At 40.4% G+C, this 24,048-nt stretch overlaps 1 protein-coding gene across 1 annotated transcript in view; it reads left to right on the top strand.

The window, feature by feature from the left end:
- Window positions 1-24,048, top strand: part of vars2 (valyl-tRNA synthetase 2, mitochondrial) — a 62,952-nt gene that overhangs the window by 33,712 nt on the left and 5,192 nt on the right. The window contains exons 11-27 of the mRNA XM_077591370.1: window positions 994-1,084; window positions 1,236-1,363; window positions 1,529-1,632; window positions 8,959-9,040; window positions 9,117-9,193; window positions 9,355-9,442; window positions 14,580-14,673; window positions 14,909-14,979; window positions 15,064-15,189; window positions 15,280-15,384; window positions 15,640-15,708; window positions 15,797-15,875; window positions 17,191-17,321; window positions 19,493-19,645; window positions 19,863-20,105; window positions 22,909-23,020; window positions 23,172-23,368. Of these exons, the coding sequence (XP_077447496.1) occupies window positions 994-1,084; window positions 1,236-1,363; window positions 1,529-1,632; window positions 8,959-9,040; window positions 9,117-9,193; window positions 9,355-9,442; window positions 14,580-14,673; window positions 14,909-14,979; window positions 15,064-15,189; window positions 15,280-15,384; window positions 15,640-15,708; window positions 15,797-15,875; window positions 17,191-17,321; window positions 19,493-19,645; window positions 19,863-20,105; window positions 22,909-23,020; window positions 23,172-23,368 (1,950 nt within the window). The remainder of the gene's footprint in view (window positions 1-993; window positions 1,085-1,235; window positions 1,364-1,528; window positions 1,633-8,958; window positions 9,041-9,116; window positions 9,194-9,354; window positions 9,443-14,579; window positions 14,674-14,908; window positions 14,980-15,063; window positions 15,190-15,279; window positions 15,385-15,639; window positions 15,709-15,796; window positions 15,876-17,190; window positions 17,322-19,492; window positions 19,646-19,862; window positions 20,106-22,908; window positions 23,021-23,171; window positions 23,369-24,048) is intronic.

Genomic DNA, 24,048 nt, shown 5'->3' with positions numbered 1-24,048 from the left:
TAAATTCTCTTTCATGCACAGATAACACACAATTCTTAAAAAAATATGGGAATTATGATCAAAACATAGAACAAAGTCCAAAATTGAATGAGAACAAAAATGCTGGAAATAAGTAGTTTAAAATTCCAATTGTTAAACAGCCCAGGCCTTGCCTTCCGTTATTTATGGAATAAGGGTAAAAAAGGCTTCACCCCAGCCTCTGTGCTGGTGCATGGAATCGCACATGATTTAGAAGTACTCTAGCGTTGAATAGTAAACAATAAATTTCTACTTCATCATTAGAGAGATAGCTAGATAAAAGTGCGTTAGGTTGCAAAATGGTCATACAATAGCAATGGCCCCATATGTATGAATATAAAAATAAACTAAAAACATTTTCAAAAAACACCCAAAGGTGAGAGTGGTACCTTTGCCTGACTTCAGAGCGGGCAACATGGAATCGATTTACACTCGGTTCCAGTGTGAACGTTAATATGAATGGTTGTGTGTCTCTGTGTTCCCTATGACCAGACGGCCGACCAGTCTAGGTAGTAGTAGTAGTAGTGTAGTGCACCTTTTTCCTAAAGTGTCCGGATAGGCTTCAGCACCCCGTAACCCTGACAAGGATAATCAGTGTTGAAATGATTGAATTAATAATATTTTGAACAAATACACATTTTCACTAGGCCAACTAGCATTTGTTGTCAACATTAACCAATTTCAGAACTGTTTTAAGTGGTGCTGGACCAGCAACAACAGCAGAAGTACTCTACCTCAAAATAGCTTTAAATAGTAATGATAACCCCAACTATTTCCTCTTATTTATTTATTTAACTCACGAGTCTCATGCAGTGAGATGGACAGGACCCCAATTACATTGGAAGTGTAGAGGGCCCAGACTTTAGTGCCATGGCTTTGGTTAAATTTTCTTCAGATCGTGACCTCAGAGAGAGAAGAAAAACATTGATGGATAAAATTTTTTATGGTAGTTGATTTACAATGTCTTTGTTTCAGAATTTTCATGGAAAGCAATGCCGACACCCTTTCAGTGACAGACTGCTGCCCGTGGTGACTGATAAAACTGTCGACATGGAACTCGGCACAGGTCTCCTGCCTATTTTAGAGATGGTCGCAAAAAATATAACAGTGCAACAGTTCTAGTAACAACACTGAAGTTTCTTTAATATTGTTCAATCTCCTTATAAAGGGGCACACCTTTTAATTTTTGTTGGCCTCTTTGCTGAATTTGTTTTAAGGTGCAGTAAAGGTTACTCCTGCGCATGACCACAAAGACTTTTTACTGTCACAGAGACATGGTCTGCCTCGTTTCACTGTTATTGGAGGAGATGGGAAGATGACGTCATCCTGTGGACCATGGCTTGAGGTACATGAACATCAAGGTCAAATTCACTGCCGAAAGAGCATATCTGTCAGTGTTTAGTGATACTATCAGCTAGTTTATTTGTCTGCCTTAATATTAAAACTTAAAAATATGGAACCAAAACAGTAAAGAATTTCTTTCTTTGTATATCTCGTTGGTTGATTCAAGGGAATAAAGCGTTTTGATGCCAGACAGCTGATAGTAGACGTTCTGCTTGAAAAAAAACTCTTCAGAGGAAAGAAGGACCATGCCATGACCTTACCTATTTGCAGGTAAATAGCACCTACACAATCATAAATAATTAATAAAAGAGTTATATTAAACATTTTCATCGAGCCGTCACATCTCTCTTTGTCGTCACTCACATGGAGCGGCAAGAACAGCATGTTAATAATACCTCAACATGAGAACCCAATTCGTTACAATACAGTAATCCCTCGAATATCGCGGCTTCACTACATCGTGTTTTTTTTCTGTGGGAAATTTTGGGGGGGATAATTATTTTTTTTTCACATACAAATGTGAAAATCCATGCTGTAACTCTCAAGCGGGAGCCACTCCCCTGTCCTCCGCTTGCTACTGGAACTCATCACTGGAGTAAAAAAAATATATATATATATATATATTTTTTTTTTAATAGGGTTGGCCCTACTTCGTGGTTTTTCGTTTATCTCGGCCATTTCTGGTCTACATTGACCGCTATAATCGAGGGATTACTGTATGTAAACAAATTGTAAATATAACTAGGACTGCAAGCAGTACTGAACGGACCCGAGCACCCCTGCGAGGGTTGGACTGGGGTGTCGGACACGCACCGTGTCCCAGTGGGTCACAAAATTGCTCGTTAAAGTGACGAGGCTTTAAACACACGATGAACTTTGACCATCAGTGGAGCCTAAGCCCAGTCATGGAAAGTCTTCGTTTTGTTAACTTTCGATCACCCATGTCTTAGGAATAGAACCACTAAATTTGGGTCCGAGTTAATTAAAATGCACAGCCTGGAAATGGCCAAAAATCTTTTTTTTTTTCAACTTCAATCCAAGATAGCCGACTTCCTCTTTGGTTCGTGACGTGTACAAGATAATTTTTTGTGCATTTTCCCACCAAGTATCGACATGCCAAATTTTATAGCTCTATGTTGAAAAAACAGTATAGGAGAGACCATTTTTAAACAATGGAGGGGGTGATGTTCTAGTTTTGGGACGATATGTACATAACACACAACACGTGTTCGTTGGGCTACCCGGACGGAACATGTGTGCTAAATTTCATGGCCGCATGTACTTCCTAAGCGAAGACAGACAAATGTTCTTCCTGTTTTTGGCAGATGACTGGTTGTCTCTGCAAAAAGTAACGACATGTGGACATGGGCTTGGAAAGACAGCATGACCAAAGTCTTAAATATAACACACGTGAACATAAAGACTCAAAATAAGGTTAAGCTACCCGTCCTGCTAGGAACTAGATGGCAAAAAGTAAAGTGAAATGCTTTTGTTCGCCACGAGTTGGCGCTGTCGAGTTTTCGCAGAATACCTCTTTAGGACCCTTTACGGCGAGACGATCGAGTACTACAGTAAGTTTGGTGCACATAGATTGAAGTTCATCTAGATTGTAGCACGTCAAAGTTGGGGGGTAAAAATATGGCGAATGTCTTTTTCACCTCCCTGTCGAGACCCCTCCCCTTTTACGAAAACACTATTTTGTTGATGGCCCACTGAGACCGAAGTCTTAAATTTTGAGCCCCTAGGACGAGTTTGTTCAAATGCAGACCCAGCAAACAACCAAAATGACGTCAAATTTGCTCATTTTTATCCACTTTGAGCCAATACGGCCAACTTCCTGTTTGGTTTAATATATGACTCCCAGAGACTTTTTTGTGCAATTGGCCACAAAGTATCAACCCACCAAATTTCGTAGCTGTATATAAAAGTAGAGGCATGGGCTTATTATTCTTTTTAAGTTTGAGGGGATGTGTTTGAGCCTTTTTTGTACGATTTTCTCAAAACCACTAAAATATTAAATTTTTCGCAAGGCCCTAAAGATTCGGTAAATTTGGTCAATATTTGAATAGGTTAAGGCCTCCATATAGGCCTATAATCTTTAAATAATCCTTCTCAAGGTACCTGGCAGCAAGCCTGAGCTGGACACTGTCAAGATGATTGCCAAATTCAATGGCTCCGTTATCCGTCAATGTTGTCATCAGTGTCTTTCTGAGTGGCCCCATGCAGTGTGTTGACGTCCTATCGTCATGCCAGCTTCACGGCCGTATCTACTGCATAAATCCATCTTAATGCTGGTGCGGATGCATTGATTCTCCCTTTAGAACACCACTACCCTCTACTGGGCTCTCATTTCATCGCTCTCATTCTATCTCATATAATGACAATAAGAGCATTCATTTCAATTCAATTGGCTCTCACAACAACCCCTATCCATGTTTCAAGATTCTCTCTTACATACCTGTCCATCTCGGCTAGATGCTCCCCTTATTAATGATTGCAATTCCCCTTATTAAGCGATTTAAAAAAGGTACAAATGCAACGCAGCACATATTTTCCTCACACACACACACACACACAGGACACGTAAAAGTCTAAAATGTACTACAAAGTGTACGGCTATTAGCCCTGGTAGAATGGGCTCTTGCCGCCATCTGGCGGACAAACACGGGTATTACATCTCCCAGTGTAACGGCCACAGACGGAACTATTTCAGCAGCGTAGGGCACAACTTACAAAGTATGAAAGTTGTGAGCATCTTTCATAAAAAACTGGGACACTGACCAATTTTAAAGGGTTTAGTTTGTATTTATGTTTAGACTATGGAGCGAATCAGAGAATTTACATATAATGTGCACCTCTACCTACAAAATTTTCAAGTTACGAAAAAAGTTATGAACCAATAATTTCGTAAGTAGAAGTACGACTGTATATACTCTATAGACATATATCCATATAATCAATTTGAAAAAAGAAATAAGTCTATCTTGACAAGAACCTGATGCTTTCTAATGACAGAAAAGACAATTTTCTTACCAGAAGTTTAGATGTTGCGGCTATATTGCTTCTAATGTCGAAATATCTCGATTATTTCGATGGTTCATACTACTGCAAACAAGAAAAAATAAATAAATAAATAAATCAAAGTGGAATTTTGTTTTATTTCATAAACACAAATGTACAATCATGCAGCTAAACCTTCAAAATCATTTTCCTCGTCATCGTCTGATTCGCCAAACAATTTATTCCAGTCTTCAATTCGCTACTGTACATTATCATCATTCCATCTGGCTTTCTCATGATCATATACCTCTATATCTGTTTCTGTACCTGCTGTGTTTGTATCTTCTGTGTCTTCCTCTCTGTCTTTTCCTTCATTGTCCTGCCACAGAATATCATCCTCCGTGCCATTTTATTGCGTGTTTTTATGCGCTTATGAGCCGTACCCTCGATTCAGTCATCATTCTTTTTTCCGACAAAAGCGGCTTATATGCAAGTGAATACGGTAATGCATCTAGGCACTGTATATGTGATATTTGGCGTGCCCAGTCTCTCTCTATTGTGTATTCCTTCTTCAGCATTTAGAGATAAAGTGGTGCCCTGACTTCCACCATTTTTCACCGCCATTTTTCATCTGACTTCCGATTGCGATTTTCAGCGTAGATTTAAACATTTTGATGAACTTTTTCTATATGCCTCAGAAAAAATCTGCCATGTAGTGAAACCGCGAAGTGAAGAAGGATCACAGTATTGCCCTTTTCTGTTTGCTTCCTATGACATTTCGCATCGCTCACATCACCTGTGGGCAAAGACTGTGCCGAGTCTATACCAGATTTGTTTGGATTTTGAATCACCGTTGAAAATCCCTCCGAAGCGTCCTGGGCCATCCAAGGCATCCAATGAGCTCAAGAAAAAAGGAGACATGATGACACTGACTGAAAAAAGTGACATTGCTACGTAGTATGGGAGTAGTAATAATAGGGGTGATCCTACATCGCGTTTTTTTTATTATCGCGGCCATGTCTGGTCTACCTTATCCGCGAAATTCAAGGGATTCTACATACGTAATTTGAGTGATAATACAAACAAGAAACATAATCAATGTGAATGAATTCAAAGGGTTTTTGACCGGTTTTAACCTTATTTAACCACATAGAACCCGTTGACATCAAGATCTCTTTTCCAAGGGTAACCTGGCCACATTCACATTCACACTCCTACCTAGGGGCAATTTAGAGTTTTCAACCAGCCTACTATGCATGTTTTTGGAATGTAGGAGAAAACTAGTGTTCCCGGGGAAAACCCATACAAGCCAGGGGAGAACATGCAAACTCAACACAAGAGGACCCCAGAACTGAGTATGGTGATGGCTCTTGGGAAGAAACTGTCCTTGTGTTTGTTTGTTTTGGCTGTTATGATCCTTATATTAGCGTCCGGTGGGATGGAGACAGCTGTGGTTATAACGACGGCTAGCTCTTTGGGCAAAAAGAAGGGTCTGTTTCTCATCGACCTGAGGTCTGGGGAACAGAGTTTATCCAGAGCACTGCTATTGTTACATCATCCCTCATTCACGTAGATGCAAACCCCACTGCCTATTTTTCCCCCCCGAGTCGCTAGTCCTGTCCAATCTTAGTAGCGTGCAGCCTGCTAGCTGCACCGTTGTGTCGGGTATTTGTGGATGTAGCCACATCTCTGTGATCATTAGCATGCATCGAGCTGTAATTCCAAATCATCCATCTTGTTTACAATTGATCTGACGTTGGAGAGGTGATGCTTGGCAGCGGTGGTTTTAGTGGCTGTTTTTGAGTTTAGCCAACAGACCCGCTCTACAGCCTTGCTTCTGTTTTCTCTCCCAACATCGCCTCCTTTGCCGGCCAGACCTGATAACAATCCATGGAGGCCCCGCTATCCCTATCCCTTCCGGAATGCTGTCGCTAGAAACCATAATTTCCTGCTGGAAGAACGTGCGAAAAGACACACATAAAACATGAAAAGAGTGCACAATTAGGGATAGCTTAAAGTTGCTGCATGCTCATGCGCCGCCATCCTGGGGAAAAAAAGTGATAGTATAAATTGGAATACATAGCACTCTCTACTTACTATTTTATGCGATGGCGCCTCTGCGAGACTGACTAGCTTCTACAGCACGCTAGCGTGTTCATAGAGCCGCTGCGAATGGGAGGCCAGCGAGGTGTTCAGAGATAATAGGAAACCAACTCCAGAATGACAATTTACAAAGAAAAAAATATCGGATGCAGGGAATGGGGTGATGGTACTGCGGCCTTGACTGTAACTAGGTGTCAATGAGGCTATGCTGCGTAGATGTTGCGATTTAGGTGAGTGGCAAGTGGGCCTGTCATCTACGTCCAGAGGGTGGCACCCAAGACCAACTCTTTTAAACACTGCTATATCAAAGTAGTCGTATCTCTACTTACAAAATTAATTGGTTCCCCCCAAAATTTTGTAACTCAGATTTTTTTTGTAAGTATAGCAGTAAATTCTGTAAAAGTACAGTTGTATCTCTACTTACAAAATTAATTGGTTCCCCAAAAAAATTTGTAACTTGGATTTTTTTTGTAAGTATAGCAGTAAATTCTGTAATTCGTCCCACGGTCCTTAAAAAAATTACCACCTAAACCCTTTAAAATGATCAAAAAGTGTACCACTTTTGTAAGAAAGATGTGAGAAACAGACAATATGAAAGGAAATTATAAGAAAATTATTTATTTATGTATTAAAATGAATAAGAAGAATGCAAAAGCATTTTTTTGCATTAGTACAGTACAGTAAGTACTAAGCTAACACTAGCACACGAACACATGCACATAAACACTCATCTAAACAACTTCAAATTATGAATCCAAAACAGCTTAGCATCGTTGTTTTTAATGCTTCCTTCTGCTTCAATAGCGTAGCAATGCTAGTAGGTTAAGGCCGGCTGTATTGCCTTATAATATAAGTCAACCACACACCACTTTCTTATCTTGTTTTTCGATGAATAATAGGGACCAATTATTCATTTCATTTGCACCAATAATTTTAAATAAAGAACTCCGTGAAGACAAAAGACAGTCAAAATAGAGTTGTTGTTTTTGTGGGAGACTACAAGTAGAAGTAAAGCAGGCTGCAATGTTACTGGGACAATTTCCAAATAAAATTCGGGATTCAGGAAATGCATTTACGTATTGGTACAACAACTGTATGTGCACCTGTGCTTTGCTTGATCTATCGTAAATTGGCCAGCATTACATGTCTGGGAACTGTAATTTGCATATGAAAGTGTTTCGTAACCTGAACATTTCGCATGTAGAAGCATTCAATGGTAGAAGGACCACTATGTTTCTCATCTTTTTATCCTAATTGACTTTGGCAGATGCAGTTATCGAAATCAAATAATAAAATGTATATTTTGTGATGAAACAAGTTACTGTCCATAAGTCTTTCTCTACATGAACATGTTTGGTCTTATTTTGCCGCAGATTAAATCTTGATACTCAGAAAAATCTGTGGATAAAAATCCTACTCTAAGTCAAAAAAAGGGTGCAGAAAGATGCATGATATTGTTAACAGTATTGTAATAAGTCTTTAGGGCTCACCAAATTGAACAAGTTAGATTGGACACTAAAGCAGCACACAGTAATCCCTCGATTATCGCGGTTAATGTAGACCAGACCTGGCCGCAATAAACTAAAAAACGCGAAGTAGGGTCACCTACTTATTATGAAATTATATATATATATATATATATATATATATATATATATATATATATATATATATATATATATATATATATATATATATATATATATATATATATATATATATATATATATATATATATATATATATATGAGTTCTAGTAGCAAGCGCAGGACAGGGGAGTGGCTTCCGCTTGCGAGTGTCAGCCTCGATTTTCACATTTTTACGGACTTACAAAAAAAATTTAATTAACCCCCCAAAAATTCCCACAGGAAAAAAAACGCAATGTAGTGAAGCCGCGATAATCGAGGGATTACTCTACTGATTCCATAACTGTCAACTTATACGTTTTTTCCCTATTTAATACGTTTTTTATCATTTCAAATTGTGCACGCCATATAACAACTTCTGTACGGGAAAAAATGTTTTTAAAAAATTAAGTATTTTTGAGAAACCGATCTCGTCTTACTTACCCTTTTCACCTCTAATCCGTATCGTATCGGTCACTAGTATCGGTCACAGACGAAAACATCATCGTCGATTGCGAATGTTGTCATGCTTTGAGCAAATGTGCACGCGCATCAGTCACTTCTGCCTTTTCACTATATAGCGCGTCAGCAAGCAGTGTACCCAGACAGTCAAGCTGTCAACGCCATACAGCGACATGTACAGAATCTTGAATTTAGTGCATACAAAAGGTGCACCGTCTGTCTACTTTGGGGAAAATTTTATACTTTTAAGTGCGCCCTATGTGAGCAAACGTGCCCCGTTGTATGTGTACGGTTTATTATCGCTTAATAAGGGGAATTGGAATCACTAATAAGAGGAGCATTTGGCCGAGGTATGTGATTCATATTCTTTGGATGAATGTTGTTCAAATAACTTTCCACATCTCAGCCGATCAGGAGATGTCATTGAACCGCTTCTGAAGAAGCAATGGTTTGTTCGCTGTCATGGAATGGCTCAAAAAGCTGTAAAGGTAAGTTCTGTAGGTGATGTTTTTGTGATTGGTGACAGCTGAATTACTCAGTCCGACTCCATTTTTTAATTGTCAGGCTGTTGAGGATTCTGAGCTAGAATTCATCCCTCACTTTTACACCAAAACGTGGAGGAACTGGTTATCCAACATCAAGTAAGCCCTTTGAATTGCAGTGATAAAATCAAGTGAGGCAGTTAAAAAACATCTAAAAGGTTGCTGTGTGTAACCCATTGTTCCACAATGAATTCTTGTGATGATTCTGCCTTTTGTTTCTTGGTATAGGAGTGAACAATGCAGCTCTGTTTGCTTTACAGTGATTGGTGCATTTCCAGGCAGCTGTGGTGGGGGCATCAGATTCCTGCTTACAGAGTGGAGTTTCCTAATTCGACTGATGAACACGAGGTTGGGTTTTGCTGTCACAGTGGTCATATTGCATGAAAATGTATATCTGGCTACCTCATAATACGATTTGCGAAAAAAGGGTCATGATGACTATTACCTCTTATGGCGATGCAACAATTATCGATACACAGATCAAGAGATAATTCTAATACATTCTAAAATACAACTAATAAATAGGAAAAACAGGCTGTTTTTATCTTTCTGCTGTAAAAAGTGTTCATCACCAGTAGAGTTTTACTCCATTTGAACATGGAGGGTGGCACGGAATGTACGTTTGTTTATTTACTGCTGTCCCTCCCACTTGAAACAGATGGGAAATCTTTGGGCCTCAATAGTCTTAATTTTTGGTGATTTCGAGTCATTTCTGAGTCACTTCATGTAGATTTTGAAGCATTTGTGGGTCACTTTCTGTTTATTTCAGATTACTGACACTGGCATGTCCCCACATGTATACCGTCATATTTTTCAGACTGTAAATCACAGACGTCGTTTTTTTTAAAATAGTACTGTGTAAATATATATATATATATATATATATATATATATATATATATATATATATATATATATATATATCAGTGGCGGGCGGTGCATTTTCCGGTAGCGCCTTCAACGTATCAATCCAACCCTCAAAAACTATTTTATGGCTATAAAACCTCTACTGCAGCTACAGCTGCGACACATAAAAAATAATCAATAAATTAATGCACAAAAATGGCGTAAAATCCACTTCCTAGCAGCATTTCATGATTAAATACTAATACTGGAGCTTTTCAGACATTAAAACCAGGCCAGGGGGTGATTTTCCCGGGAAAAGACAGCGATGAACGTCAATGGCGTACGGGCAAACATTGCCCAAAAATGGGGTAAAATCCAGCCAAAAACAGCATTTATTGATTAAATACAAATACTGGAGCTTTTTAGACATCAGAACCGGGCCCGGTGTATCATTTCCCCGATAAAAAGACAGCGATGAACGTCGATACGTCCATATGTGAAATGACAAAAAAATGCACTAAAATTTGATAAAATCCACTTCCTAGCATCATTTATTGATTGAATACAAATACTGGAGCTTTTGAGACATTACAACCAGGCCAGGGGGGTGATTTTTCCCGGGAAAAGACAGCGATGGACGTCAATGGTGAAACGCCAAAAATTAAACTGGGGTAAAATCCACTTCCTAGCAGCATTTTGTGATTAAATACAAACACTGGAGCTTTTCAGATATCAGAACTTGGCCCACAATTGAAATATTATTTAGGAATATAGCCATATTTGTAATTTTACTCCTTTTTGAAATTAGTCCTTTTTGAAAATAGCTTTTAATCAACACAACAATATACTATTTGCTTATGGAGCTAAGTTAGCGCGCTGAAAGTGCCCCACACACCATTTTCCCGGCTGTAACAGGCTTGCTAGCTTCGGAGTTGACCGCCCTTTCTTAATGATGTCCATTTTTTTCCTGAAAAAGTCCGTCTGAAAAATAGCTTTGTGAGCAAACAGAATCTATTTGTTTTTGCTTCTGTCGGCCATAGTGGGTGGAGTTTGCGATCTCGGCTGGCTCGGTACTGCTTTGGCCCGCCTACTAGCCAATCATAGTTTGTGAAAGCAATGACATGTCCCAGCCAGCAAAATGCTAACGCCTATGAAAAATCATTGTGGGGTTGCCAACTCGAAATCTGATTGGTTAAAAGCAACAGTCTAGTTTAATGCAGCAGAGCCCGCAAGAACTGATTGTGCAGGCTTTGAGGCAGATCTGATCTGGCAACAAATAATGGCTGAAATGTGATTGGTTAAATGCTTCAATATGAAAACACACATCTGGAAGCAGTGCAACTAGGGGGAAAAGCAATGAAAGGAAGCTAACAGACCATTTGGAATAATAAGTACGTATTGATGGACAAAATATAATATGATTCAGATATTTCTTAGGCCAGCAGAGAAGGCCTTAAAGGCCCTGACGGCCCGCCACTGATATATATATATATATATATATATATATATATATACACAGTACGTCATATTTTTCAGACTGTAAATCACAGTTGTCATTTTTTTAAATAGTACTTTGTATATATATATAGATATATAGATATTATATATATATATATATATATATATATATATACACACACACAGTAGTACCTTGACATACGAGTGTATTTTGAGCAAATATTTACCTTGAGATACGTTGCATTTTTTCCGTGTTTTTTGCATTAGTCAGTGCAGAATTAAGGGAAAGCGTTCTTCATTGCAAGCAAATATATAATAATGTAAGACTAATAACCCTAACACCGTGGCTCTGTGTTAAGATGGAGAAGGCTGCATGTGGGAAAGTTTTCTGGTATTCCCGAAACTTCTGCGCGTCGAGGAGGGAGAGAAACATCAGTCTTTTGTATTCTTGAAATCTGGTCTGCGTCTGGCAAATAATATTGTCCAGACTCCTGTCGGGGAGTTGGTGGTAGTGCGCGCGAGAATCTTGCGCTTGACCTCTTCGTGCGCTTGGAGCACTCGCACTGCGTTCAGTGGCCTCGTAGATTTCCTCATATCGGCTCCTCTCGCGCTCAACTGTGTCACAAAACTCCTTTACTCTTGCAAGACAGAACTGTACATCCAGTTTGTTGTTCTGTAGTATTGAAAAAAAGCATGTCTGAATGCTCAAAAATGCCATTAAATGTGTGAAGCAAAAAACAAAATTCAAAATCATCCAGCTGTGCTTTAAATCCATCAGCACACCGCACAGACTCATTCACCATTACAGAGACAAACAGTACTTTTATTTCCCTTCTGATCTCTTCCTCCATCACTTCAGCAATAGCAGTGATCAGGTTGTTTTGTATTTTGCCCGACGTGCCACTAAACACTTTATTAGTGGACAGGTGGTAATGTAAATCCTTGTTTCTCTCAGGAATGAGAGAAAGAAGTTCCACATAATTTCCTTTGTTTGGGGATGCAGCGCTTTCATCGTGTCCCCGAAATGAAAGTTTACACAGTCTATCAAACATTTTAAGATATCCCTACTTCTCTTTACCTTTTCGTTGTGGCACTCCGTTTCCCTGCGCACTTGCTCGCTGAAGTGTAATTCCACTCGAGTTTCCCCCAAAATTTTGGAGAGCACCGTTGCTTGTAAGTGTCCAACAATGCCTTTGTTGTCTCGTTGCTGCTTTAGTTAAACAAGTCAAATTTCCAAATCCAGTGTTGCTCCAAACACCATGTCGATCAGTGGCAAATAACAAGCACTCCCAGCAATACAATTTGCAGTGTTCCTCAGAGCCCGTGAGCCAGGGGTAGCGCTCGTAGTTAGCGAACTGAAAGTGGCGGACAAACCCTTTTCCCGGTTGTAACAGGCTTGCTAGCTTTGGAGTTGACCACCCTCTCTTAATGATGTCCATTTTTTTCTGGAAAAGACCATCTGGAAAATGGCTTTGTCAGCAAATCTGCAACCAAATCCATTTATTTTCCTCCGTCGGCCATTGTGGGTGGAGTTTGCGATCTCTGGCTGGCTCACTCTGGCTTTGTCCCGCCTACTCTATCACTAGCCAATCATAGTTGGTGAAAGCGATGATGTATCCCTACGCCTGCGAGAAGGCAATGACATATCCCTACGCCTGCGAGAAGGCCTTGGTGTCGCCAAATCGAATTCTGATTGGTTAAAGCAACAGTTTTATCGACGCTTGTTTTATGCAGCAGAGCCTGCAGAACTGATTGTGAAGGCCTTGAGGCAGATTTCTGACCCTGGCAACAAATAATGGCTGAAATGTGATTGGTTAAATGCTTCAATATAAAAACACACATCTGGAAGCAGTGCAACCAGGGAGAAAGCAATGAAAGGAAGCTGACAGACAATTTGGAATCATTCAATAAGTATTCATGGACAAAATATAATTAACATCAGTCTGTGATTCAGATATTTCTTAGGTCAGCAGAGAAGGCCCTGAAGGCCCTGACGGCACACCACTGGTTGACAATAATGCATGAATGTTTTTGTTTGAAAAGATACATTAGTTTTCTTAAAAAGCTGATTTTTGTCATTTGCATCATAACTTTAGACAGTGTATGTGTGTGTATTTCCAAAACCAGTAGCCATTCATTTACAAATGTGATTGCACTTTAGTTACATATTTATATGTTCAGATATTAAGATCTCATCTCATTTTCTGAACCGGTTTATCCTCATTAGGGTAGCAGGGGGTGCTGGAACCTATCCCAGCTGACTCCAGGCCAGAGGCGGGGGCACCCTGAATCGGTGGCCAGCTGATGGCAGGGCACAAGGAGACGGACAACCATGCACACTCACACCCATACCTAGGGGCAATTTAGAGTGTCCAATCAGCCTACCATGCATGTTTTTGGAATGTGGAAGGAAACCGGAGTACCCGGAGGAAACCCACGCAGGCCCGGGGAGAACACGCAAACTCCACACAGGTGGGCATGACCTGGATTTGAACCCAGGACCCCAGAGCTCTGAGGCCAATGCGCTAACCACTCCCGCCAGATATTAAGGTGTGATAGTTTTTGCATTATTTGAATGTGGCAAAATAACATACTTTTTCTCTCGCATATTTTTTATAGTCACTTGTTTTAGATGTGCTGTCATTATTTTGTGTTTAAAATTTAATTCTATGTTCAAAACGTTTTTTCAAAATTGAGTCATGGAAAAGAGAGGGTCGTCTTATACTCAGGCCAATATGGTATGTATATATATATATTCATTTATTTTCTGAACCGCTTATCCTCACAAGGGTCGCAGGGGTGCTGGAGCCTATCCTAGCTAACTACAGGCAAGGGAAACCCTGAATCGGTGTCCAGCCAATTTCAGGGCAGAAAGAGATGGACAACCATTCACGCTCACACTCATACCTAGGAGCAATTTAGCGCATTCAACTAGCCTACCGTACATGTGTTTGAGATGTTGGAGCAAACCAGAGTACCTGGAGAAAACCCATGCAAGCCTGGGAAGAATATACAAACTCCACACAGGAAGATCTGAATTTAGGATTGAACCCTCAATCTCAGAACTGTGATGCCGAGGTGCTAAATGCTCGCCACCGGGCCGCCTGATAGTGTTTAATAATATTAAAATGGTTTGGAAACACAGTCAGTCATAGAAATATAATTGTTTTTATTTTGTTAGGACCGGTGGATATGGGGAATTGACGAGGATGATGCTCGTCACAGAGCTGCTCTCAAATATCGACAGAAACCAGAGGACATCGTTTTAACCCAGGGTACACACTTTTTAAAAGCTATTACCTCATTGTGCGCTGTTCAAAAATTGGCAGATACTTATAACATTTTTTGTAATTTTTGCTGACCCAAATAACATCATCATAACATTGTTTGTCTCAATTTAACATTGTGCTTTCATTTATGTATACTTTTTTAAATGGTATTCATGTTGCAGTTATCTTTCCAGTGTTGAAGGATCCAATCATAGTTCTTTCTGCTTGTTGCATTGGTCAGACTCTGATGTTCTAGATACCTGGTTCTCTTCTGCACTGTTTCCTTTTGCCATGCTGGGTTGGCCTCAACAGGTACTCATCACCTTCAGCAGTATGTAGTAATTGATCGAGGTAATCATTGGTGTTTAAGACTATAACCACAGCTGTCTTCTGCAGACTAGAGATTTTCAGTGCTTCTACCCAAATTCCATCCTGGAGACAGGCAGTGATCTAATCTTCTTTTGGGTAGCGAGGATGGTAATGCTAGGTACAGAGCTGACAGGCCAGTTGCCATTTAAACAGGTAAATAAGTCAAATAAAAACCGTATGTTTATTGCTTTTAATTGTTTGTTCTAATCACAATATTTATTCTTTCCTCTTCTTGAATCTAAGGTTCTGCTTCATTCTCTCGTGAGAGATAAACATGGTAGAAAAATGAGTAAATCCTTGGGAAATGTTATCGACCCTTTGGATGTTATAAATGGAGTCTCCTTGGAGGTGTGGAACAATGACAAAAAATTGTTCTATTATTATCTCAGTCTTTCAATTATGTTTTAGTCATTCGTTGAAAAGGAAAACAGCTCAAATACATTTCTGATATATTTATTATCACTTTCAAAAAGGCCACCTATATGTTTTAAGGTATTACTGTAACTGCAGAGTTTTTCCTTTAAAGAAGGGTGTGAATAATAATGTGTGGAAGCAGGACAACCAATAAAAAAGTTCTGCCCACAATTATTGTTTTCCTTTCAGAGGCTCCAACAAAAAATTAAGGAGGGAAACCTTGACCCCAGAGAGCAAATGGTTGCCATGGACGCTCAGGTCAGATCTCCCTTATTTGTGTCCCCTTTCTTATTTTGTGTTGTGATCATATTCTCCTGTTTTTAACTACTCACTGTGCTTCCGACAGAGGAAAGACTTTCCTTTAGGGATCCCTCAGTGTGGGACTGATGCTTTGAGATTTGCCCTTTGCTCTCACAATATGTTGGGTGAGTGATTGTTGTCTCTCTTAATATCCTTTTAAGTAACTTCAAGCGTTTGGTCTCCTTTTTTTGTTGAATCCACCTAGAAAATGCAAACGGCACACGCGAAAGCCTCGAGTGTACAAAAGGTGTTTACTAACATGTTCAAGGGCACCTCGGCAAGAGTCAAGAAATACATGGTCGATTTCCTGCTGAGACAGGGTTAAAACAAACCAACGCATAAGTGCCCTTCCATCCTCTAGTCAGGAAGTCTCACAGCAAGCCATCTTCCCACATGCCCCATAGGACGAGTCTAGAGTAATTTAAGTGGGGTTACATCAATGGGCTCAATTGATCCTGAAAAATTGCAAAACAGTGGGTCTGTGTGGCTAATTAATAGAGGTAGTTTATGTAGTCCAAATGCTACATTAGTCTTAATTTGAAAAATATATAGACCTTCAAGGTTTCATCTTCGCGGCCAGGTTGGTGTATGGGGGCATTGCCGATAATCAACAGACGCTTGAGGGGTAGGTTATTCTTTTCTAAAAATAACAAAATTTTACCCACTCAACTAAAAATCTAGGCCTTGGCATTGGCCCTCCACATGACGTTAAATTTCTCCTTCAGGAGCTTTGAAGGCTCAGGGGTTTTCCAAGTGGTACACTAGCCGGGGCTTATTCTTGCAATCTCCACTGGCATGACTACAGAGAGCAAGTATTGTAATCCTTCATGGGCTTGTGTCCGAGCATTTCCTTCTCCCCAGCTGTGATGAATGTGCTTCGGGGCATTTTCTTCCAAAATAGTTTAGTCTTGTCGCAATTAAAAACTTGCTGTGGAACTTACCCATCTTCCACAAGTTGTTCGAATTTTTTATAACTCCTTCTGCTGCCTCTTTGTCTGCACTCGATGCCTCACCATGCCGCACGACAGAGTACGAGTATACTTCATTACCCAGAAAGCCCTCTTTTTGCCCACGTGGTGCGTTTCCTGGTCGAAACTCGTCTGAATAAATCGTTCAGTCCTCGTAGATATCAGTTATACACGAAAGAGATGCGGCAAAAAAGACAGTGCGCTACAATGATAAACAGCCTCTAATGTCATGGCCACCTGGCTTGGTCGCATCTTGAAATTTTGATCGTATCTCGGGTGAATTATTCGATCGTAATTTTCGTCGTACCACGAGCATGTCGTACCACAAGCTGTGAACATCCAACAACACTGGTGATGTCACTTTTTTTCTCAAGGTTTGTATTTTAAAGACACTTATACAAAAGAAGTAATTGTCTATTTTTCTCAGTGATGTATAATATGGATCTTTTATTCTTTTTTGCCTTCATTTCAGGAGAAGACATCAGTCTATCAATCTCTCGGGTCATGAACTCCAGACATTTCTGTAATAAAATATGGCAGACATTGAGATTTACTTTCGGCGTGCTGGGTGACAACACTACACCAATGGGGACCCTGGAGGAGGTACAATCAGCTTTGCAAATTCAATGAAACCTAAAGCATTGCTGACCGCAAGTAAAATGTACTGTTTAAATTTCGTTTGTGTCAGCAACAATGTTCCCTCTAATTTTTTTTGTCTGGGCAGAAAGACAACCTCCCTGAGCACACTGAGTACCAGTGTGAGCAACATCATCATTGCTCGCTATGGGCACACACCAGTATCACACCTGCCATAAGCAGGTGCATGTCTACTACACATAAATGATTTAGTATTAATAAAATGTAATGATTAATATCTATGAATGGGTGGCCCGGCGGATGAGTGGTTCCTGCGTGGGTTTTCTCTGAGTACTCCGTTTTCCTCCCACATCCCAAAAAGATGCATTGTAGGCTGATTGGACACTCTAAAATTGCCCCTAGGCATGGGTCTGAGTGTGCATGACTGTCCGTCTCCTTGTGCCCTGCGATCGGCTGGCCACCGATACAGGGTGTCCCCCGCCCCTGGCCCAAAGTCAGCAGGGATAGGCTCCAGCACCCCCCGTGAGCGATAAAGTGGATAAAGCGGTTCAGAAAATGAATGAAAAAATATCTATGAATAAAACATCTTCATAAATTCCATTAGAATATGCACAAATCCGACTTAAATTTTACCTTATTTTACACATCTGTCCTTCTCACTTCTCATTCTCGTTCAAATGACTTTTCTGCTGAACGTGTCACTTGAGATAGTCAAATTTCCATTTATATGCAATATTTGGCTTTGATTTATTTAATAAGGGATAGCACATATTAATGAACATATTTATATTCATGTTAATGAACATATATATGTAAGATTGTACCCGAGGGCTAATTTCCATTTATAGTCCATTGCGTAGGTTGAAGAAAAACGATCACACATACTAGACACACACACACGCACGAGCACAACCACACACACAGCAGATTTAGACAGTTCTCACCCGATTTCACCGCTTGTTCTTCTATTTGCATAGTAAAGTAAAAAGGAATGTATTAAGAAATATTAAAATGTAATTAAAAAAGAGAGAAGGACTGTAAAACACGAAAAACATAAGAGTGGACAGAGCTACTGCCACTGGCTGCCGCGTAAACGGCGCCATCATGGGGAAAGGGGGAGAAAAAAAACGTTTGCTTTTTATTTTGTGCTCTCCATATGATTGCTGCTGCGCGGAGAAGATGAGAGTAGTGCGCAATTGCGCACGCGCGCAGCTTAGAGGGTTTCACGTTATTTTTACAACGAACCGTAAGAGGGTGCTCTAGTTATGCATTGATCATTTCAACATTTGACTTTTGGCTTATCCCCTTAGCGGTCGTATCCATATCGTATTTTCACACCTATAGAGTGCACTTAAAAGTATTAAAATTTTCTCTAAAATGGGCGGGGCACCCAATCAGTCGGTGCACCTTGTTAATGCACTAAATTCAAAATTTTGTATGACCCAGACTGCTTGAATGATTGGTTTAATTTATTGCCGACATGCTACTTATTGCGATCAACCCAGCGGACGTTCACCCTAAATATAGCCTCCCCGTGTATTCCAAGCATTACGGCAAATCCATTCAAAACATCCCAGACGAGTGACGAGGCAGTTGACTTCTGTGCGCTCGTAGAGTTTTTAACCCTACGTACAAAGAGGGGCAGGCAGCGTCGCACAAGTTACGTGACGATTTAGAATGGATTGCTGATGCCTGGGCCAAAGTGCCGGCAAGCACTGTAGTTTGAACTTTTGTTAAAGCTGGAATCACTATTACGAAACCTCACGGCGACAACTCTGACCCTGACATTGAGATGGGACCCAGCATTGTTGCCGAACTTACCCACTTGGCTGAACTCTTTGTCGGATACAGAAGATGAGGACTTTGACAAATTTGTAGATGTTTGAATACTTTGATCTATATGAATACACATTACGTCAATAAAATAAAATCAAACTCAGTTTGCTCCTATTCCATATCCATATTTAAAACAAAAGCTAGCTTGCATGCTAACGTGTGTGTCATGCTACCACAACCATTGTAGTGCATCCTTAAAAACAAAACGCCTTTTGTATTGACAAAAAAACTGAAAATACACCCGCAACCTCGACGGCACCCTTTCAGGCGGTGCGTCCTATAGGTGTGAAAATACGGTACATGCTACATGCTTTTCTACTTTTTCCATTTCTCTTCATTAGACATCTCATTTGACCAGTATGGATCGATGGATTTGCTCCCGACTATACAGGACAGTAGCACAAGTGGAGAAGGCATTTGAGGAATATGAGCTGCACTCCGTCACTGCTGCTTTGTACTCCTTCTGGGTACACAACCTGTGTGATGTCTATATGGTGAGAAAGTCACATATTGGTTACATTTCGCCTACGTAACTGCAAAAATATTGCTAACCAATCAGGTGAACTTTGTGTGAACACAAACATAAATGCCTGCATAATCAAAATTCTTAGTATTATGATTACAATACATTCTGCTATGAAACATTCAAGAAAATATTTATATTGACTGCAAATGGACTAAAGTCCCTAAAAAACTTTGTTTGTTTTTTAGGAGAGTGTGAAACCTATGCTACTTCAACAAAACGAAGTAACTGGTGTCTTGAAGTCTGGTGGCAAAGTGAGACCAACAGCAAGTGTTGTCCTCTATCACTGCGTATCTCTGTCTTTGGCCCTCCTCTCGCCCATCATGCCATTCCTTACTGAAGAACTGTGGCAGAGACTCCAGCCATTCAGACCTGAAACTGTAGCCCAGAGGAGCCTTTGTCTTCAGCCTTACCCCCGCTCTTCTGATCTGGTACCACCACCACTACATCTTCTTGACCATCCATTCTCTCATATAACTAGGATGTCAAACATAAGACCCACGGTCCAAATGCAGCTCGTTAGGGTGTCTAATCAGCCCCGCTAGATTGTTCTGCCTGACAGGCAGCTTGTTCATATTGTACACAGTAAGCATTTGACATCGATATAAAACCCTTCAGATCACCTCTGCCTATCCCTCACCCCCGCATACACTCCACTCCGGAGGCTAACAAGGCCACAAATAAAGATAATAAAAACTTGGGCCGAGGACACTCTTTCTCAGCTGCAGGACTGTTTTTCCCGCACCAACTGGGAACTTTTCGAACACGACAACCTCCAGGACTACACAGACACTGTACTTTCCTACATCAAAAACTGCATGGACAACGTCACTCTTAATAAACGGATACGGGTTTTTCCTTACCAAAAACCCTGGATGACCAAGGAGACACATGCACTCATCAAATGCCGTAACACTGCCTTCAGATCAGGGGACAAAATACAATACAGCGCTGCCAGAGCAGAGCTGAAAAGAGACATTAAAAAGGCCAGGGCAGCATATACAAAGAAAATTGAGGAGCACTTCACAGAAAATAACCCAATGAAGATGTGGCAGGGAATACGACATATTACCAATTACAATAACAATAATGTCTGTTAACGCAGATGCCTCACTAGCGGAGGAACTGAACCGTTTCTTTGCCCGCTTTGAGACTGACAAATCAGACCCAGTCTCAACACCCCCACCACCACCCTGCAGCAATACACTGAAGTTTCAGGAACAGGAAGTGAGACTGGTAATGCGGTCTGTGAACACCAGGAAGGCTGCTGGCCCTGACGAAGTACCTGGGAAGGTGCTCAAAGCCTGTGCTGACCAGCTGGCTGGAGTTTTCACAAAAAATTCAATTGTTCCCTGCAGCAATCCATCATTCCATCCTGCCTGAAATCTGCCACCATTATCCCTGTCCCCAAAAAGCCAACCATTGACAGCCTGAATGATTATAGGCCTGTTGCACTCACGCCTGTGATCATGAAGTGCTTTGAAAAGTTGGTAGCCCGCCATATCAGGAATACACTCCCTCCCTCAGTTGACCCTCACCAGTTTGCTTATAGAGCAAACAGGTCCACTGAGGATGCTATCGCCATTGCTCTACACACAGCACTGAGCCACCTGGAACACCATGGGAATTATGTGAGGATGCTTTTCATTGACTATAGCTCAGCCTTCAACACTATAAAACCAGACATTCTGGCTGACAAACTCTTCCACCTTGGACTAACCTCTTCCATCTGCTGCTGGATAAAGAACTTCTTAACCAACCGACCACAAACTGTTAGACTTGGTCCCCACCTCTCTTCCTCCATTACACTGAGCACTGGCTCCCCTCAAGGCTGTGTACTGAGTCCTCTTCTGTACTCCCTGTACACATACGACTGTACACCAACCCACCAGTCTAACTCCATCATCAAATTTGCCGATGACACCACTGTAGTCGGACTCATCTCAGGAGGGGATGAGTCGTCTTACAGAGATGAGGTCAACAAACTGTCTTCATGGTGCTCAACTCCCTCGTGTAAATGTCTCTATGAGCACTGGGCGGAGCGTTGCGATTTTTCAGTGTTTTTTCCCCTGTTAGTCAGTGCATAATGGTGCACACGTGGCAGAGTTTGCTCGCCAATACGAGAGGAGTATGCTACTTCCCATTGGCAAGTGGTTGTGCGTTATCCTATTGTGAGGACACTTGTGTGCATCATTTGCGGAATATTTTGAAAGGAAGACAAGTAAACAACCCTCGATAGGTTCCTTTTAAAAACTGCAGCTGAAAGTCAGGGTGGGGGCGGGGCAAATAGAGCCAACCCGGGAGAAGAAAGGTATAAAAATTTAAAACAAAATGAGAAGTAAGTTTAGTGTAAGGTTAGATGAAATTTATTTTTGAGTGTGTCTGTGCCAAAAGTCTCACTTGCTCTCTCTTTCTTTCTCTCTGTCCCTCTCTCTCCCTTCCACAAAATCCGTGTAATTTTAGTACCATTAAACATCATAACCACAATTCCCTCACATAATTCAAGAGAATGGTTTTTGAGATGGATGTGACTGGTCTTTTTGGAAGAGGATGCCTTCCCAGACATTCTTAGTATACAAAGATCAACTGCGGATCATCATCATGTGTGGGAATGCTGCTGTCCTCATGGTTTAAAAAATAAGAACAAAACCTTGGTGCCTGTCTACTGGATGAGCAATCGGAAACCCTGGATCACGAAAGCCCTCACAATGGACTGGTTCTTAAACTGTTTCATCCCGAATGTGAAACTGTACCTCGCTGAAAGGGGGCTGCCCTTTAAGACCTGGACATTTTTTTAATATATAGATTATATTTAGATATGAATACATTACAGTCTTTTCATATGCTTATAACTGTAATATTTAATAAATGCACTTCTTGATAATTGTTTGTGTACTTGTATTTTTGTATAGGCGTTAAAACATGTAGTACTGCAGTAATAATGGGGGTGCTCCTATTTTGTGGTTTTTCGATTATCGCGGCCATGTCGGCTCTAATTTATCTGCGAAATTCGAGGGATTACTGTACATCCGCAATGCAAACATTACAACACCGCCAACCTTAAAATAATATCATGTATGCTTTCTGTTATTAGGCTTATAAAAACAAGTATCATAGTTATAATCTGAAAAAGACATTGTTGGAGAAAATAAATGTGTTGTTTGTAAATTATTCAGGATTCTATAGACATTATAGACAGCTTGTATATTTATTTTGTTATTTCCATCCTGCTAGAAACACTGGCATTTCCCAGAAGAGGAACATGGTTTCCTTTTGGTTCAGAAAGTGATCAGAGTGGCACGATCCCTTAGGGCACAATGTGGTTTGACCAAAGAAAAGCCTGAAAGTAAGCCTTCCTTTGTAATTAGTTTATGATATTAATAATTGATCAATTGACGATATTTGATCCTAAAATATTATTTGTAGCTACATTCAGATGTTTTGGAAACATGTAGTGTCCTTGTATTTATAAGGTTTGACTTCTATATGTATTTCAGTGTGGGTGGTATGTTCACCAAATCAGTCGCAGACTCTCCTTCACTTTGGTTCTGCTGTATGGACTTTGAGCCGAGTCTCCCGCATCAACATCTACTGTCCTGAAGAACCTCTCTCTCATGTCTCTTCCGCTGCCCCACCCAAAGGCTGCCTTGTAGGTGTTGTGGACCTCACATGTCAGCTGCACCTTCCTCTTCAGGTAGTATTCTGCTTCTTATATCTCATGAAGCAGGAAAATATAGAAATGATGGCATCTAAAACATAATACTTTGTTGCCTCACATTTCACATGAATTCATACTCAATATTAGTAGTAAACATTTTCTATACCTCCCAAAGATGTTCCTGCAATTTTCTGTAGTTTTACCCACTGCTCCTGGATATTTTCACAGATGTTCAAAACGAGTTAAATTAAAAATCATTAGAATACTTTAATTTTTTGTTTTTGTTAGGTCAAAACAACCCCAGAAAATAACACAGCCTCTGCTATTTTTCATATAACAGTAATCCCTCATATATCGCAAATAATGTCGACCAGACATGGCCGCGATAATCGAAAAAACGCAAAGTAGGATCACTCCTATTATTAGTAACAAACTACATTAATACCTTGACATACGAGCTTAATGCGTTCCGGGACTGAGCTCGTATGTCAATCTGGCATTGACGGGGTCCAGTTCGGTGGCCTGCTGTATGGACTTTGAGCCGAGTCTCCCGCATCACACATGACCATAGTAAATAACTAAATACAAATTAATCCGTTCCCACCCTCTGAAAAAACACCAAATACAGGATATTACAACGGAAAAACATATTTTTATTTGTTCTAATTCACCAGCTACTCAGAAAGTAACAAATACCTATCTAGTGGTTATGATCT

The sequence above is a fragment of the Stigmatopora argus genome, chromosome 21 (assembly GCF_051989625.1).
Source record: "Stigmatopora argus isolate UIUO_Sarg chromosome 21, RoL_Sarg_1.0, whole genome shotgun sequence".
Taxonomy (NCBI): Eukaryota; Metazoa; Chordata; class Actinopteri; order Syngnathiformes; family Syngnathidae; genus Stigmatopora; species Stigmatopora argus.
The sequence above is the reverse complement of the archived record's forward strand: the minus strand, read 5'-3'. Positions and strand labels throughout refer to the sequence as shown.